The sequence below is a fragment of the Macrotis lagotis genome, chromosome X (genome assembly GCF_037893015.1).
Source record: "Macrotis lagotis isolate mMagLag1 chromosome X, bilby.v1.9.chrom.fasta, whole genome shotgun sequence".
NCBI classification, from domain to species: domain Eukaryota; kingdom Metazoa; phylum Chordata; class Mammalia; order Peramelemorphia; family Peramelidae; genus Macrotis; species Macrotis lagotis.
Genome location: NC_133666.1, coordinates 219,779,265 through 219,799,372, shown reverse-complemented (window position 1 = coordinate 219,799,372; position 20,108 = coordinate 219,779,265). Strand labels below are relative to the sequence as shown.

The following is a 20,108-nucleotide window of genomic DNA, read 5'->3' as shown; positions in this document are numbered from 1 at the left end:
AGCTAGACAGATGGATAGATATAGATATAGATGTACACATACACATACATATAAACATAATTTCAGAGGCAAGTAAGAGCTACAAGAATTTACTAAGAAAGTGAATGACATTTTCAGAACAGTCTAGAGTGGAGCAAAGACAAAAATGGGGAAACCAATTAGAAGGCAGTAAAATAATCTAGATGAGAAGAGATGATGGCTTTAACTAACGTGGGAGCTGTGAAGTAGGACGAAGGGGTCAAATTCAAGAGACATTGTGGAGACAGAATGGCATTATTTGGAACTGGTTAAGCATATAATCAAAGATAGGAATGTGGGAGACTGGGATCATAGTGGTGCCTTTGACTGAAATGGAGAAGTTTTGAAGAGGGATGAGTTACAAAGTGAATCAAATAGCTGAATAAAATGGATGTTGGGTCAACACTGGAAGTTAAGGAGAGATTAGACAAGGAGTAAGAAAACTAGGAGAGTATCCAGGGAAAAAAGCATGTTTAACTAGTGACAAATGTACCTGATAGGTCTAGATGAAGCATGAGAACCGAGAAAAGACAAGAAATCATTAATAATTTTGAAGACAAAAGTTTGATATCCCTACTCCAGCAAACACATACGTTTCCAATAGACTTAATTATGATTAAGATACCCAATGAGAAAAACTACAAAAAATTCTATCTCCCAAAGACTACATAAAAATTCAGTCAGAAGTCAACAGACAATTAAAAAAGAAGCCCAGAAAAGCCAGCACCAATACAGTGTAGCCTTCCAACTGGATAAGAAATAGAATACATATTGATTTCTAGGCTATGTTCAGAAGCAGCAAGATTAGAGAGAGCTCTACTAAGAAAGTTCCAGAGTGGTCAGAAATTGTAATAGGTACAAGGACAGTAGGCAGCAACCAGATGAAGCTGCAGTGCTAAGGCTGGGACAGCCAAGGTTCAGATTCAGATTGATGGATGAAAATATAGATTTGGTAGACAGATACCAAGAAGGTCACTGAGAGAGAATAGAAAAAAAATAGAAAATGATTTTTGGAAGAGTGCTATGGAATATCCCATCCCAAAGGATAAGGCAAGGAAGATGATTCTGCAATAAAGAATAAGATAGAGTTATTAGAGAGGTAAGAAGAGAACCTAGAGGGAGCAACACAACAAAAGCCGGGAACAACGTATGGTCACAAGTGCCAAATGTTGCAGAGAGATCAAGAAAGAAGAGGTTGAGACCAATGAATTTATCAATAGAGCTAGTTTGAATAGAAGCAAGTGGGAGGTCAGGAGGGTGCATCTGAAGTAGAGAATTACAAGGATAAAAAATTATACTGACCTTAATTATTCTCTTGCCATTATTTGCCTAGACTAGCTAAAACTTACTTCTTTCTTTTCATTCATTCATTCTTTCCTTTTTGCCTTTTCTTTTTTTCAAATTAGCTAAGATCCAGATAATGGTTAAATTCTTATCATATTGACAAATCTTATTGTTCATCTAACATTGAACTTCTAACCAAAAGCACACATAATATCAACTCTGAGTCAAATATTCTTTCATCAGAGGCAAAACACAAGAGGCAAATGTCTACATTGGGCCAAAATACACATACACACAGATATATATGATATAAGTAATTATATCTCCCCCCCTCCAAGAAGGGCTCTTTTCTTTTTATCAAGATTTATTACCTAAATTTCAAACTGGAATTTTTCCAATTAAGTTATAAATTCAGGAAATTGTGATTTAGTAGAAATCTCCTGAACCATATTGTTAACATGTAGGACAAACTCAAATAACCAGTTTTTTTTTCAAACTTACCTCTTTTACTTGCAGCAATTTTTCAGATAGTATGCTAGTTTTATTTGACCTGTCTTCCTGTATTAAAAGTTCTCCACTAGGTTTCTTCCAAACTCCTACGCAATATTAAAAATAAGAATTCAAGTTAAAATTAATTTTTTTGAAAATATAAGTCCAAAACACTTTTTTGATATACCAGTATCATTTATGAAAACTCAAAAAATATAGTGGGATATTACTATTATAATAATGTGAAACTCAAGTTACATTTAATGCTTTTCATATAAGATGTTAGAATCAATATTTCATTATACTCATATTTTATATTAAATGGATAAAGTATAGCTCCTTTTTCATTAATTCTTATATATATATATATCGCTTCATAGTTGCTTGAATATAAGAATAAATAAGTTAAGGTTAACTGAATAAAATTATTTTCTGTTTTTATAAAATAAACTAAATAAACTGGAGGATATTTCATTTAAAATTTGAGAATGAGTTCCTGTATTTTAATATGTTAAAATAAATGGCACCTTTAACTGTCACAAGTACATTTACAAACGAAAGCATGGAAAAGGAAATGATTTCTTCTGTTTAATAATTAAATTTCCTTTCCTTTGTTTTAGATTGTCCAACTTAATGCTCAACTTAATAAACACACTTGCAGTTATATTGTATCTAATCTAGTTATTCCAAGATGAAATTAAAAATTAATTATATATAGTTACTGCCTCAAACATTTTAATTAACAAATATTTATTAAATACAGACCAGTAGTGTTAATGTTACACAAAGAAGGTGAAATAATCCCTGCCTTCAAGGACCTTACATTCCATCACTTTTACATTCCAGCAATTGAGTATTATTACATAACCATAAGATATGAATTGTAAAATCTAATTAGGAAAACCCTAATTCTAGGTTTGTCATTTTCCTCTGAACACATTATGTGTTTTGTCCACCTGAAGTATGTGCCTCTAGGCACGTTTATTTAAATAAATCTCATCTTGTTAACTTCAAGATGAGCAAGAATAGGGTTTCTAAGGCTTGTGTAGCTGGTGAACATTACATATAGAGAAAAAAGAAAAGAAAATCATCTTGAACTTTCTTATACGTTACTTTTTTAAATTCAAATTCTGTGGGAGAAAAAAATGAATGATTTTTAAACATAAGATTGGGAAAGGATGAAACCAAACTCATTTCCTTCATGACGAAAAGCTTTAGCCTATTTTCTACCTTATTTCATATAATTCTCATACTTCATATACAAATATTCCAGTTAAATTAGAAAAACTCTCTCCCTGAATTCTCTAGTCTCCAAAATTTTGCTCATGCTGACTTGCTTACCACCTACCTATCCATGTACTGAAATCTCCCTTTTATGAAAAGTTACAACTCAGGTGCTGCTTTCTCCACACAGCTTTCCCTGACAATATATTCCCAACTCTTTAAGTTTCTTTGTCTCTTCTCGGTTCCTCATAGATCTTATGCATTTATTTTGAAATCCATCGTATCATGGTTATTCTACTAAGTTCAACTCATTCCAGTAAAATAGAAGCTTCTTAACAAAATGATCTATCATGCCATTTTTAGAAAATATATTCCCAGTTAAAAGTACCTTGCCCATATACACAGTAGTCACTTAGTTTCTTGAATTATAATGCATTGAATTTTGAGATATGCCTAAAATTTTTAAATTGTCACTTGCAAAATAAAAGTATATATAATATGACCATCAATTAGGCCTGTCTAGAATTATAATTAGTTTTCTAAATCTAAGAGGGAAAACTTATTGAAAATAGTACTGACTTTAATTTTTAAGAGAGACTATGGTCACTTTTTTGCTTATTATATAATAGCATAGATAATAAGTAGGCAGAATTAACTTTAATACAGCTAAAAGAATATCTAGATTAAAATTCTCAGGAGTTCAGTCTATCACCTAATTGCCAAAAAATACAAATACAAAATCTTTTATATTCTCCATTGAGTTCCCCAGGATTCATTTTGCATCCCTAGCTAGGATCTGCAATGTAGTTTCTTTCTTTCACAGAGAGTAGAGGTTGGCAGTACTTCTCTGCAACATACACTTTCACACCCAAATTGGTCTTCATAGCTTCCCATTGTGTGCACTACAAAGCAACCCGCCTTGTTGGCAGCTAGAAGTGAGAACTACGTCTTTCTTTTCTCCACTGTTCTTTTCTGGCTCACAAGCAACCTCCCACCAAACACAGAATCTGTAGAAGAGACTACATCCAAGAAATAATGCTATGAAAAAGTATGAAGAGAAGCCCAGGTGGCCACCTTGCAAATTTCCAATGTGGAAGCCTTCGACCTCTCTGCCCAAGACGCAGCTCTAGTACTGGTGTAATGAGCTTTACAAACCCTGGGAGCCTCTTTACCTTAACTACATACGCCTCCCTAATACAATCCCTTAACCATCGAGCTAAGGAACTCTTAGAAGCCATTTGACCCCTCTTAGGACCCCCTAAGAGTACAAACAATCTTTCAGAAGATCTGAAATCTTTGATTCTTCTGAGACAAACCCTAAGTGTTCTTCTTACATCCAATTTATGCAGCCATGGCTCTTTGTCATTGCTGGGTCTAGAGAAAAATGAGGGCCAAGAAACCTCCTGGTTTAGATAAATCTCAGATGCCACCTTCGGCCAAAAATGAGGAACTGCCCAAAGACATGCTTTATTTTGAAGTAGTATTGATATGTCCCAAATTTCAAACCTGAAGAAATTTCATAGGCAACAAAGTACATAGTCAGCACAGTCACGACCAAATAATGTTCTATCATAAAAATGGGTCTTCAAAAATGTCAAAGTAGACAAACCGAAGAAAAAAAATCAGTGTCAAACATCAATGCTATCTTCAAAAACCTAGCTAAAATCAATTTACTAATTATTGTCCTATGCAGAAATCATCCAGGACAATATTGTATGGACTCAGGGAACTTACAAGCATCAGATGAAAAGTTCATTAAAAAAAAAAAACTCAGTCAGGGGCGGCTAGGTGGCGTAGTGGATAGAGCACGGGCCCTGGAGTCAGGAGTACCTGGGTTCAAATCCAACCTCAGACACTTAATAATTACCTAGCCGTGTGGCCTTGGGCAATCCACTTTACCCCATTGCCTTGAAAAAATCTAAAAAAAAACCCAACCTCAGTCAACTTGATTCTTTTGTTTCTTATAGTTCTAGATTCCATGCATATGGTTAATGTGAAACATTTGAATGATGCAATTATGTTTTCAATTTCTTCAGATTATTTTGGTCATGTAGACAGTTTCACTTCTATATTCCTTATTATTTTATTTTTAGTTTTTTGCAAGGCAATGGGATTAAGTGGTTTGCCCAAGGCCACACGGCTAGGTAATTATTAAGTGTCTGAGACCGGATTTGAACTCAGGTACTCCTGACTCCAGGGCGGGTGCTCTATCCACTGAGCCACCTAGCCACCCCTCTATATTCCTTATTAACAAAAAAATCATTTAGAAAAGAACATTCAATAAACTTAGAATGACCCTATATCTGCTTGTTGTAAATCTTACACAGGATTTCTTTCAATCAAAACACTATTTTAAAGGGAAATTTATAAAATTTGGTTTCTAAGACCATTTTGAGTCATTTTTTTTCTTATTGGACATATATTCTTTTGTTGTGAAAAATGGATTTCACAAGAGTATAATGAATGGAAAAGTTATAATTTTCTTGGCTATTTCACTAAAGATGATTCTCCTCAGGCAGACAAATAAATATAGTTACATCAAGCTGAATCACGTTGGCTTCAATATAAAGTAAAACAAATTCTTTCAATGGGGAATATAGTTTTTAATGTTTTTATGTTTTTTTATCCAGATATTTCTTGTTGGGATATCTCAAGGTTCTGCACTTTAAAATTTCTTCCAATAATTACATCTTCTGAGATTTGACTGCATTCATATAATGCAGAATTCTAATTGTACTATTGAAATTGTTTCCATCTGCCACATTGATAAGATAAAAATGATGAGGCTTAATAATATAAATGTATCTATGTTTATGATCATTTCCATATATACATGTGTATACTATTTTATGAAATACTAAAGTAATTGCCTTGCCAAGCTTTTATTTTTTAAATTAAATTTCAGTTTTAATTAGCAGAAATCTATTTTCTTTTCATCACCTCAGCAAAAAACAAAACAAAATAAATAAATAAAATTCTCTGTTAATAAATATCATGGTCAAGCAAAACAAATTCTGTCATTGGTCATGTCCCAAAAATATGTCTCTTTATGCACTATAAATCTATCATCTTTCTGTCAGGAAGTGGGCAGCATGCTTCATCATCAGTCCTCTGAAATCATGTTTGGTTAACTGCATTGATTACAGTTATTAGAGCTTTCAAAGTTGTTTCATTTTACTGTTGTTACTGAATAAATTGGTCTGCATGTTCTGTACATTTCTTTCTTCATTAGTTTATAAAAGTCTTCAAAAGTTCATTTTTATAACATTGATTTTATGGTATGAATTGTTCTGCTTCTGCTTATTTCATTCTGCATCAGTTCATACAAATCTTTCCATGACTCCTTGAAATCATCCTTTTTTTAAAAAAAAATTCTTAACAATATAGTAATGTTCCATTATATTGATATACAGTTGTTCAGTCTTTATCTAGATGTTGGGTATCTCCTTAGTTTCCATTTTTTTGACACCACAAAAAGAACTGCTATTAATAGAAAATTTCCCTCTTTGATCACTTTTGGGATTAGGCCTATAGTATTGCTATAATAAGATCAAAAGACATATCCCATTTAGTAAATTTGAGTGTATAATTCCAAAATGCTTTTTAGAATGGTTCTTAATCTACTGATACACTAATACCTCATCAATGTGTCTATTTTCTTACGATCTATCCAAAAATTACCATTTTCTTTTTCTTGTCATCTTGGCTAATCTGATGGGTTTTGAGGGTTGTTTTTATTATAAGATTTTTAAATATTCTCCCTTCTCCCTTTGATCAGGTTACTTTGTGATCTTTATCAAATGGAGCTGAATCTTTTTATTTCTAGAGTCAAGACCTGGGCCCCAAGTTTTTAAAAATTCAATTCAATTTCGCATTATTATTCCCAGGGCCATTTCTAAGGCACCCACTGTATAAGAAGCTGTTCTAAGCAATTAAAAGGTAGTGCAAATAATGAATCCTCTGCAACAGTTATGTTATTTGAATTTATCCTACATATTGCCTTTGGGCTAAAACCAGTAACTATATTTTTTTATAATTTTTTCTTAGAAATGTGTGAATTCAAAATGAGAACAAATGTGGTATATCAATATAATGGAACATTACTACACTGTTAAGAATTTTTTTTTTAAAAGGGATGATTTCAAGGAGTCATGGAAAGATTTGTATGAACTGCTACAGAATGAAATAAACAGAAGTAGAACAATTCAAAATAATAGGAAATGGTCCTACACCCCCAAACTTTCACAATCCATTAGGTCACATAAGATGTAACTGTAAACTATACAACAAAATACCTTATAATGACTACATAAGTGACATATAATGTGCAATTGAGATATCACAGGAAGGAGATGTCAATTCTATCCCAGTGGATTGAGGAAGGCATTTGACCTGGCTTTAACCCAGTTTAAAGAATAGATAAAGATTTCATCAGTTAGAAATGAGAATACTTCAAATGTTCACACAGGGAGAAAATGATGATTGTTTGGGTAAATGCAAATACTCTATTTGCCTAGTGTGTAAAGTATATTAAAGTGTGGGAGCTTTGAACAGCAGTCTAAGAAATTAAGATTCTATTTAGTAAGGAATGGAAAGTCATGAAAAGTTTTTGAGCAACTGAGAGACAAGGAAGATTAATTTTATGTTTAAACTATTTCTAAGCAGGTTTAAACTCTCATGGAAAAATTGCTGAAAAATTAATCACACACTCCAATGATTTGAACTAGAGTTAGCAAAGGGAAAACCCCATATTGGACTGGGCTCTTCCTTATTCCAGATTAACCTTAATTCTGAAACTATAGTAGGACTTCCCACAGTTTACCACAGGTCTCCAGGTTCTGAGTCAGGGATGGCAAAGACCTTTGAATATATTCTATAAATTGCAAATTTGGGAACTGTATCACATGTAAAATCAAAATTTGAGCTCCTTGGGGCAGCTAGGTAGCACAATGGACAGAGCACCGGCCCTGGAGTCAAGAGTACCTGAGTTCAAATCTGGCCTCAGACACTTAATAATTACCTAGCTGTGTGGCCTTGGGCAAGCCACTTAACCCCATTGCCTAGCAAAGACTAAAAAAAAAATTGAGCTCCTTAAAAGCACCAAAATGCAACACTAATAGTTATTACCAAGACAGAATGTTATCCTTTTCCTTTTGGAATTCCCTCTATCTTTGACCATGCCACTCCCCCAAAAGAAAGATTCTTTCAAGTTCTTCCATGGCCTTCTAATAAAATCTAATTTCCTCAATTCCATTATTTTTATAGATTTACATTCTTCCCTTATATAGCTATTCTTTTCCCCTTTATTTACCTGTCAGCTTCAGAAACCTGTTATCCACCTACACCTCCCTTCCATTCCTGATTCCTAGCTTTGAAAAGCCATCTATAGTATAAAGCAAGTATCATATGATGTTCCTTCTATCTTTAGAGTCTCACTTTAATTCCACATTACACATTCAGGTTCTCTGACTAGGATGAACATTTTTACATGGAATATACAAAGCCTTGTTAGGATTTGTCTTATAAAATTAAATATGCTAATAAGGTTATATATGAATAGGCAATATGAAAAACTAATCTGAAGCACTTAAATAATTATATTAAAAACACAAATTTTTATTAAAGTATATCTAGAGTACTGCAACAGTTATGTTATTTGAATTCATGCTACATATTACCTTTGGGTTAGAACCATATTTTATTACCATATTTTATATAATTTTTTCTTAGAAAAGTGCAATTATATCAGAAAATTCATTATTCACACTAATTGGGACTAGGTCATATAATTCCTTTTTTTTTCCAGAATGGTTGTCAACACTGATAGAATCTACTGTGTAAATTTGTATTTCTGCTCTTCAATTTGCTATGCAGACAATATGTGGAATCACAGGACTAGATTCAAATCCTGCCATCACTATGAACACAATGAATGAAGACAAGTAATTTGTCTAAATCAAAGAATTTGAGTAGATCATCTCTAAAGTTCCATTAAACTCTAAAACTTTATTATCTAAGTTCTTTGAAAATTGGCATTATGCTTTCAAAAATTTAATATAATATCTTAAAACAATAATCTGCAAAGAATTATTTTGTTATAATTTTAACAGGGTATTTTATTACTAATTAATGTGTAAATGTAAGTAGTTCTACAAAAAGAACAATACGAAATATTTCTCTTTCACATTTTAAATTTTGATTGAATATTATTCGAACACCCAATCACATTATGTTTCTGATAAGTAATTTAAGAATTGGATTGCATCTGTGATTCCATCAATGTAGAGAGTTTCTAATGGGTAATGGCCTCCACAAATAAAAATTAACACCTCAGCTGCAGTTTACAGTCTTGTAGAATTAATTAGAATACACTGAAGTTAAATAATTAGGCCAAGGTCACAAATCAGTATATTGAGGAAGTAGGACTTGAACCTAAAACTTTATGATTCTATGCCAATTCCAATTATCACATAATATTGTCTCTAGTGTTAAGAATTACAGAAGTCACTATCACATTTCTGTTTACTTCTTACTTCATGAATCTCTTCACTCAGAGCCTTTAAAAATGTTGTAGAATGTCTTCCAGTCCTGACAGGGACCCAAGTCCCTTCCCACAGGCCCAACCTGGTGAAGACCCTTTTTCAATTAAGGTAGCCTAATCCTCAGAATTTAGGTATATATATATATATATATATATATATATATATATATATATACACACACACACACACACACACACACACACACACACACACACACACACACATATATACATATATATATATATGATTGGAAAATCTTTTGTTAAACATACATCTTTTTATTAACTTATTTTTTCTAATTAATTATGACATTTTACAGCTATTGTAAATCTTATATATGAAATATCTATAATCTAATTCGCTCATCTAATAGATGAGGAAGCTGAAAACAAAAGAAGTTGAATAACTTACTCAAGGTCATAGAATCAATCACTTGATAATAGAACTAGGACAAGAAACCAAGGCTCTAGTTTCTCAAAAGCCTTTATGTAATGCTATACTTCTTTTAAATGATTTAATATTTACAGATGTCTTTTCTAGAATTATAAAGATTGACCTTTATAAAAATGAAAAGCTAATCCAAAATTAGTTTTGTTCTGATATCTCCATAACATTTTGAAATCATGATTACAAAATAATGATCTCATAAATTAACAGCTAAGGGTGGAAATAGTGTGTGGAAGGCTAGAAGAAAAATACACTATAGGTTTGTATATTAAAAGACCACCTTACCTGAAGGATGTCTGGATTTCCTGGGCAGGGAGAGCAGCTCTTGCGAAAGGTCTTGAATGTCCTTTTCCAGTTTTAACAGAGGTTTTATGAGTTGTGATAAGAACCTGAGTTCATACAAGGAGAAGCAGAGGTTTCTTCCTTTTCGTGGGCATTCATGAATAACTATTCAAAGAATATATTATTAAAGTGGTAAGTAAAATAATAATTTTATCTTGCTTTTCAATAATTTTATTTTTATTTTGATCTATTATCTAATTAGTAGAGGGAAAATTTTAGTGATGAAACTCCTTCTATTGATGTAAGTCATCAACTATTCAGCAAATTAGGCTTAAAAGATTGACAGGATCTTTTGAGACTATGAGGCTTTAGGGGCACACACAATTAATGTGTGACTCTAAGGTGGAACTTGAACCTAGATATTCCAAGATGGTCTCTCTAGTCATGATAGCCTTCAAAAGAAGAATATGTTAAGTTGAATATTTAGAAAATCAACATAGAGTTGAGTTTTGAAAAACTATTTTGGAAAGCACTCAGAAGAATTAACATTATTAAAAAGATTTAACTCTGATGAGACATTCCACATTAATGAACTGTTTTTATCTTCTAGTATAAAGTGACACCTTGATTTTATTTCCATATACCCTTTTGGATCACCTTATCCACCACTGAAAATTCCTTCTTTCATTTCCTCTGAATAAAGAAGAATAAATTGTCATACTCCTGACATTTCAAAACCTTGATTTCTCTACTATTATTCAACAACCTCTTCTTCATACATGTTATAACACTCAGTCCTGAATCTTGTTACTGGCATTTCTTATTTTCTATGCCCTCCTCAATGAATTGGCAGCTGGTTTGTGAGATTCATTTCTATCACAACCTCAATAATTCTCAGAAACTTCAATATTCACATTAATAAAATTCCTATCACCCTTATATCTCACTTTATAAACTTCAATTCCTAGGATTTTGATTTACCTTCTACCTTATCCATTCATGGTAGGCTTACACCTTAGGTTTCATTATGAAATAAGTTGTTCTACCTCCATGAACTAAACTGAATTTTCCCTCACTTATCATAATTTGTTATGTCCTGTTCTCCTACCAAATCAAACTTTCTGATCTCATTCTTTGCCCTCATAGGGAAAGTCTAAATCCACTGATTCATACCTTCTATATTAAATTATCACTCCTACTCTATGTTGATATTCTTGACTTTATAGAAAGCTATTTCAACTATTCAATCTTCACCATTACCCTCAGGGATGACTTCCACTTTCCCATATGGCTAATCCCCAAACCTAGGTCACTTGTACCATCTACTCCTATTGATGAACCATCTAGAAGTACTGGAGTCTTGAAACATGAATGATTTGATACACTACAAATTCATACCATTGAGTTTCATTTGAGACTTTACTGTTACAAAGTAACCTTTTATTACTATTATGCTTCCACTACATACTCCCTAAAGTAAGAACCCTGGAGTTATTTAATAGAATAATCATTTTCCCCTCAAAAGCATATGCCACAATCACATGGTTTAGGAGACAATTCTAGGTATAAAAATGAATTTGCTTTTATTTTTCTTATTCTTGATAATAAAAATGTCATTTTTTTCCTTTGAACTATTGTCAAATACTCCTTTTGAAGTATTTTATCATAAAAAGTCAGCATGCTTCACAATAAAATACAAGACACTAAGCTCTGACTCTATGAAAAGCTTGGACTTCCAAACACAAAGTTCATTACTCTTGTAACAATTTGAAAATTTGTATGGAGTTATTCATAGTTCTGGAAACAGGTTATTATCCATGAATATTTCCTGTACACAAATTGAAAGAGGGGCCACATCTTATACTATATATATATATATATATATATATATATATATGTGTATATATATATATATATACATATATATATATATATATATATACACACATATATATATATATATATATTATCCTGCTATCATTTGAGCCTTGTCAGGGCAGTCCAAAACAATTTCCCCACAATATAGCATTTTTATAGGGGAAAAGAGTTAATTAGATTGAAATTATCTCATGAAGTGGCACTAACATCATAAGACTTCCTTCAACATCTACTTCAGTTATACATTGTACACATGAAATCAAACAAGCAATTCACTGGAACATCCATAACAATACATTCACTTGCAATAGGAAGATTTTAGTTTCTCAAAGGATTAAACATAAAGATTTTCAAACAGGTAGGAACTCCCTTCCCCAATATATTATTGGCAAGTGCAATAATTCAAAACTGTTCTGCATATAATTTTCCCAGCACTATTACATCCATACAAATAGCTTCACCAAAGTTTATCCTATTTAATGAATGTTTTTTTACATATAACAAATTTGCAAGCAACTTTATATGACAAAATCAATTTTTTAAATGTCAGATCCAGTTTTAAAAATGATTTACCTTTGATTGTTATCTTACTTTCTCACAGTTTATGGCCAAGGAAGAGATGGAGAACATCATTAAAAATGAACTAGACAATTTTGACAACATTAAATTAAAAAGCTTTTGCACAGACAAAACCACTGTAATCAAGATCAAAAGAAATGTAGTAAATTAGGAAGCAATATTTATGACTAGTATTTCTGACAAAGGACTCATTTCTAAAATATACAAAGAACTGAGTCAAATTTAAAAAAAAAAGACAAGCCATTCCCCAATTGACAAATGGTCAAAGGATATGCAAAGGCAATACACAGATAAGGAAATCAAAGAAATTCATAGTCATATGAAAAATTGCTCCAAATCACTACTTATTAGAGAAATGCAAATTAAAGCATCTCTGAGGTACCACCTCACACCTCTCAGACTGGCCAATAAGACCAGAAAGGACAATGATCAATGTTGTAAGGGATGTGGGAAATCTGGGACACTAATACATTGTTGTTGAAGCTGTGAACTCATCCAACCTTTCTGGAGAGAAATTTGGAATTATGCCCAAAGGCCAACAAAAATGTGCATACCCTTTGACCCAGCAATACCACTACTGGGTCTATACCCTGAAGAGATTATGAAAAATGTAAAAACATCACTTGTACAAAAATATCCATAGCAGCCCTGTTTGTGATGGCAAAGAATTGGAAATTAAGTGAAAATCTTTCAATTGGGGAATGGCTTAACAAACTATGGTATGTTATGGAACACCATTTTTCTATTAGAAACCAGGAGGGATGGGAATTCAGGGAAGCCTGGAAGGGTTTGCATGAACTGATGCTGAGAGAGATGAGCAGAACCAGAAGAACACTGTACACCCTAACAGCAACAACTGGGCACAATTTTGGGCTATCTGCAATGGAGAATACCATCTGTATCCAGAGAAAGAATTGTGGATTTTGAACAAAGACCATTTTGAACCAATAGCACTAAGAGTTTTGGCGCTCCTTGATCCCATTCCCTTCAGTCACTGGCTGTCTCTGTTTCAGTTTCTTTTTCTAGGTTTCAAACTCTCTCAATGTATTTGCTACTACCTTGTTGTCTACCAAATATGTTCCTTGAGGGTGGGGAAGATTTCATTTTTGTCTTTGTATTCATAATACCTTACACAGTAGATAACTGTATTGCTTTTAAAAATGCTCTGATACATTTTTTTTAGGTTTTTGCAAGGCAATGGGGTTAAGTGGCTTGCCCAAGGCCACACAGCTAGGTAATTATTAAGTGTAGGAGGTCAAATTTGAACTCAGGTACTCCTGACTCCAGGGCCGGTGCCACCTCGCTGCCCCAACTCTGAAACATTTTTAATAGCAGATCAATTGCTATTGTTCACAATCTCTTCTACTTCCTAATGGCAGGATTTGTGTTCCTAAAATTTCTTGGTATGTAGGGAAAAATAAGACAGGAAAATTGAGGGTAAGGTGAAACAATAATCAAGATGACAGAGTAAGAAGAGCCTCTAGTCAAGCTTCCCTCTGAACAACTTCAAAATATTGCTTTAAATCACATTCTAGAGCAGCCTAACCAATAAATGGTCAGAGAGAAATATTTTTCCAGCCCAGGATAACTTAGGAGGTCAGGAGGAGAGTTCTTTGATTATTGGGTTAGGGACTGGCTGGGTTCATAGTGAGAAAATGATTCTAGATGTGGGCTGGGGAGGAGGTGGCAGCTGAGGCAGCTCATGGAAAGCACTCATTTTTCTGTGATGGTAAGTAGATTCCTGAGCTAGGTACTATTTGGCAACTCCATAGATTATTAGACACCACCATTTCAGGATGGAAATGAGGAACTGTAGCTAGATCAAAAGGGAGAAGGGGCCCAACCTGGGTATAGACTGTAGTTCTAGGGAGGAAAGAAATTGTGGTTACCAGACAGCAAGGGTAAGGTCCAAAATATACACCAAGATAGAAATTACCACATCTCTCCCCAATCACATCACCTTGGAAGCATCAAAAACTTACACTCCCGGAACTGGCTGTGAAAATAATGGCAAAAAAAGTCTGATGCTTGGACCAGAACAGAACTGTCCTCCAGGTGAACAGAGAACAATGGTTGATGATAGACTGAAGTCAAAATAGATTGAAAAGATTATTGGCAGCTGCTACTTGGAATAGAACAGGAAGTTGAAAAGTAGTAGCAGTGAGAATCTCAAAGGACAAAATCAGCTGGGATTGATATAATAGTTTATTATTGTTGTTTTGTTTTTAGATTTTTGCAAGGCAAATGGGGTTAAGTGGCTTGCCCAAGACCACACAGCTAGGAAATTATCAAGTGTCTTAGACTGGATTTGAAATAATAGTTTATTATAAGAGAAATGGATCTTGGGAAACACTGGGTTCTACCTCACTAAAGATCTTTAAACAGAAATTTAAAGACCACTTATCATGTGTTATGGTGAGGAACCTTTTTTTTGTGCATGTTGTTGTTTTTGATACAATGTTTTTTAGTTGTATCTGTTTCTATGTGATCCCATTTGGGGGTACTTTTGGCAGAGATACTATTTCAGTTCATTTTACAGATGAAAAAAAAAAACTGAGGCAAACAGAATAAAGTGACTTGTCCAGATTATACAGCTAAGAAGTGTCTGAGACTGGTTTTGAACTCAAGAAGAGATTCCTGAACCCAGACCTAGCACTCTTTCCACTGTTCCCCATAGCTGTGTGCGCTCTGATGAAATGGACCCTGGTGGTCATTTCAAATTTCATATTCCGTGATTTTGTGTCTCCAACCATTTCTCCTACTGGAGTGATGGAGTATAGACAAGGGCAGGCTAGATATAAAGCAAAATACCAATTATCAACCTGACTTGGCTGTGCCTGTAGATCCTTGAATTTCCTTCTTTCCTTCCAAAAAGTCAAAAATTAAGTCATTTCTCTCTGCGTCTTTTTCAATCTGTCTCAAGAGGAGAGGCCCAAAAATGTGAAGGAAGCTATAGGTGGCATGATTAGTGTTAAAAGAAAATACCTATTCAACTTAAGTCATTCTCCCTATTTATGGTATTCATATTTTCTTTGTCTGCCTCTCTCTCATGAATTATTTAGACTAGAACATCATTCTTATGGAGAGAAATTGAGAGCATTTAAAATAAATCTGGAAGAACATTAAGCTTGCTCAGATTATGTAACCCAAAGCTCAAGGACCACCTCCAAATCTGGGCTCAAAGGCCCAAGTTCTAATTCTAGGGTTGACCCCAAGAGGGGCATTATCTTTCTTTGATTTATTGTTCCCATTACTTAAGAAAAATTTTAATACACCCAGTTAATATCTAGTTCTCCCAAAATGTGAGTAGCTTAGATCCTGAATTCCCATACAAATACTCAAGGTATTAAATGAAAATTGGGTACAGGTCTTTACTTCATCCTATATAAAAGGACAGAAGACAAAAGAATCATATGAACCCATAAAAAGATATAGATAACATACAATGCATTGTTATCACATAAGTTGTCTCTAGAAAGGAACTGAACTTGGGGCAGTTAACCAGACAACCCTTTGACATTTGAGTGATTCTTTCCCCTTGCTTCAACTTTCCTTAGAAAGTAAATACACAAATATATTTTGGTGGTTGCAGAACAAGCAATCAATCCCCTTCAAATCAGACTTGAGTAGCCAATTAACTCGTGAGTTTTGTATTCCCAGAAGGACAATGCACAGGAACCATGTTGAAAATACTGTTTTTCCCCAAAGAAGATGCTATCCCAGGAAATCTCCTTAACTCTCTAAAAGGTCCCTAAGACTTGGAATTTCTCACAAGGCATTGCCAAAGAAATCTTCTTTCTAGAGTTAGAATGTTAAATTCTGGGAGCATGATGCCCAGAGGACTAAAAATGCAAACTGTTCTCTCAGGAAGTTACCAAGTAGAAACCCTGAGCAACAGATACCTTCTCTCAGTCTATCTACAAGAACATGTCCAGCACTGCCATGGATTTCTCTCCCAAAATCTACAACTGCTTTTGGAGGGAAGGAAATGTGATGTGATGGGTAAAGGTTATCCCCATTTCCCCCAGTCTCATGTAGTTATACTTTATTTTGTCTTCTCAAAGTCCAAGAGAATGACATGACAGCAAGAGAAATGATCTCTAAACTTGCTTTTATAGAAAATGAAGAGGGGTGGCTACTCTAACAAGTCTGATCCCTGAGACTCAGCCATTCAGAAGCAGTTTTTTGTGCCCAATCAGCAAGATGCCAGTGGTCAAGGATATAATCCACTGAATGCTTCTGAAGAACATCAGGCCAATTGAGAGAATTCATCAAATTTATCAGGGACTCCCCTGAATAACTTAAAAGATAATCATGTCTAGGGAAGATGGTACAACATGATATAAAATTACCTGACTCTCCTAAATTCCCTCCCAAAATAATTTAAGACAACAGCTCACAGTGAACTTTGAGAGGGAGAAATGATTAAGAGTAGGGTAAAGTATTTGTCTGCCTAGACAATTTGGGAGGACATTAGGAAAAATCAACCTCAGGAGCAGTGGCTTGACTGAAGCACAGATCCTGTGGATTCAACAAAAAAATGAGCCCTGGGGCAGCTGGGGTGGTAGCCTCAGCTTCAGGATGGTCACCTCCTGGATAGTGTGTGGGGGGTGTCAGATGAGGGGAAGACTAAAGGCTTCTGAACATCAGGCCCAAGTGGGCTGACCAGGCACAGCCCCAGGCTGTGGCTATGGAAAAGGAGGAGAAAGTCCACCAAGGTAAGGATGGTAGCAGAGGCGCAGAGACACTGCTGGCTGTGGGCACTCAAGGGCAGAGAGGTGGGCTGAAGTTTGCAGCTGCAGCAGGAGCTGCAGGGAGCAAGAAGTTTTGTAGCGACAGTTTGCTAGGGGCCCATGGCTCATGAGTGGAAAGACCCCTCTGATAGAATTCAAAAAACAAAGCACAAACCTGAAGTGCGAGATATTATCCCCCCACCTCAGAATTACAGCCTGACTCAGATAAGAAATAAACTGGTAAAAATGAGTAAGCAAAGGAAAAAAGAAACCAACCATAGATAGCTACTACAGACACAGAGATGATCTGAATTCAAATTCAGAAGATAATGAAGTTAAAACAGCTATTTCTCTCTCAAAGAAAAAAGCAAAATAGTCACAAGCCCCTCCCCCCAAAAAAAAAGCTTTTGGAAGAGCTTAAAAAGAATTTTTAAAAATCAAATAAGAGAGGCTGAGTTAGAAGAACAAGTTGAGGGCTAGTAAATTAAATTGTAAACCAAATTACAAAATTATTTGGACTAATAGGCAAAGAAAGAGTCCTACAAAATTCCTATTATGAAAAGAATATGGTGCTGATACCTAAACTAGGAAAAGCAAAAACAGAGAAAGAAAAATCATACATCAATTTCATTAATGAATATGGGTGTAAAAATTATAAACAACATATGAGACTATGATAATATATCATAAAGATAATAATACATGGTGACTAAGTGGAATTTATATCAGGAATGCAGGAATTGTTTAACATAGGAAAAATTATTAATATAAATAATTATATCATAACAAAAGTTACAAAAATCATATGATATCAGTGAAAACAGTGAAAACAGAAAAATAAAACACTTATTCCTAAAAACTCAAAAGTATAGGTATAAAAGAATTTTTCCATAAAATAATAAGCATTCACCTAAAACTATCAGCAAGTATTATTTGTAATGGGGATAAACTAGAAGCCTTTCCAATAAGATCAGGAGTAAAACAAAGATGCCCATTATCACCATTATTATTCAGTATTTTATTAGAAATGCTAGCAATAGCAATAAGAAAAGAAGAAAAATTGAAGGAAACAGAATAAGCAATGAGTTAATAAAACTATCTTTTTGCAGAGGATATGTTATTTGGAAAATCCTAGAAATTCAAATAAACAGTTGAAACAATTAAGAAATTTTAGCACAGTAGCAGGATATAAAATAAAGGCACTTAAACCATCAATATTTCTACATATTACCAACAAAACTCTGAAAAAAGAAATAGTAAGAGACACCCCATTTAAAATAACTGTAGACTATATAAAATAATTTAGGAGAATACCTGCCAAGACAAACCCAGCAAATTCATGAACATATTTATAAAGCACATTTTATGCAAACAAAGGTAGATTTAAATATTTGGAGAAATATTAATTGTTTGTAGGTGGGCAGAGTCAATAATAAAACATTCTACCTATATTAACCTATTTATTTAATGCCATCCCAATTAAATTGCCAAAAAATTCTTTTATTGAGCTAGAAAAAAATAATTAAATTCATTTAGAAGAACAAAAGGCCATTAATATCAACAGAATTAAAAGAAAAATATAAAGGAATGAGGTTTAGCAGTACCAGATCATAAACTATATTATAAAGCAATAAAGTATTAAAATTATCTGATACTGGTTCAAAATAGAAAGGAGGATCAGTGGAACAAAGCAGACATACAATATACAGTAGTGAATTGTAATAGAAATCTTGTGTTTTACATAAGTAAAAGTTTAAGTTTTGAGGATAAAAATTGTTGGGAAAACTAGAAAGTAGTAAGGCAGAATTTGAGTATAGATTACCAAGATGAAGTCAAAAAGGATACATGACCTAGATATAAAAGGAGATATTATTAACAAACTAGGAGACCAAGGAAAACACTACCTACCAGACTTATTAATAGGAAAAGGATTTATGAATAAACAAGAGATAAAGAACATTTTGAGATATAAAATAGATAACTGATTAAAGGGGTTTTGTAAAAATGAAACAAATGTAGCCAAGATTAGAAGGCAAGAAGAAAATTAGAAGTCAAGGGAAATTTTTATAGATAATTTCTCATATAAAAGTCTCATATCTCAAACATTTATAGAACTTTATCAAATTATATGAACAGCCAGTTTTTTAGGAAGGAATTAAAATTTTATATATGCATGTATACATGTACATAATTATATGAAAGAAATTGTCTAAATCATTATTGATTAGAGAAATGCCAATTACCCTATTTCCCTGTATATAAGATGCACCTTAATTTGGGGGCCCAAATTTGAAAAAATGTATTACATAAAGTTATTGAATTCAATTTTTTATTCATCATGAAATTCAAAGACCTTCTGCTCATAGCTTTCAGGTATCTTTTGGGTAAGTCTCGTGTGTGGATGCATGCTTAGTCCATTCTGTTTCATGAACCTAAAGCATAAAAGTGTCCTCTTTTGAAATCAGTAATTTCTTGTTGAACCATCTTTCTTGCCACAGGAATTCCAATTGCCCTTTGCTCTTAAATACATACCTTCAATTCCCTCTCTAAATCAGGCTATTTGACTGACTTGCCTCTCATGGCCTTCTTTTGCCCTGGTGTTTTCAATTAGGGCTTCTTCATCCTGTAGCCA

The 20,108-nt window shown here is 33.6% G+C and overlaps 1 protein-coding gene across 4 annotated transcripts in view; it reads right to left on the bottom strand.

Annotated features, from left to right (window-relative positions):
* KIAA0825 (KIAA0825 ortholog) overlaps positions 1-20,108 on the bottom strand; it is a 547,976-nt gene that overhangs the window by 386,982 nt on the left and 140,886 nt on the right. For all 4 annotated transcript variants that reach the window (XM_074206876.1, XM_074206877.1, XM_074206875.1 and 1 more), the window contains 2 exons: positions 10,290-10,451; positions 1,804-1,898 (listed from right to left, as the gene is read on the bottom strand). In XM_074206876.1, the coding sequence (XP_074062977.1) occupies positions 1,804-1,898; positions 10,290-10,451 (257 nt within the window). The remainder of the gene's footprint in view (positions 1-1,803; positions 1,899-10,289; positions 10,452-20,108) is intronic.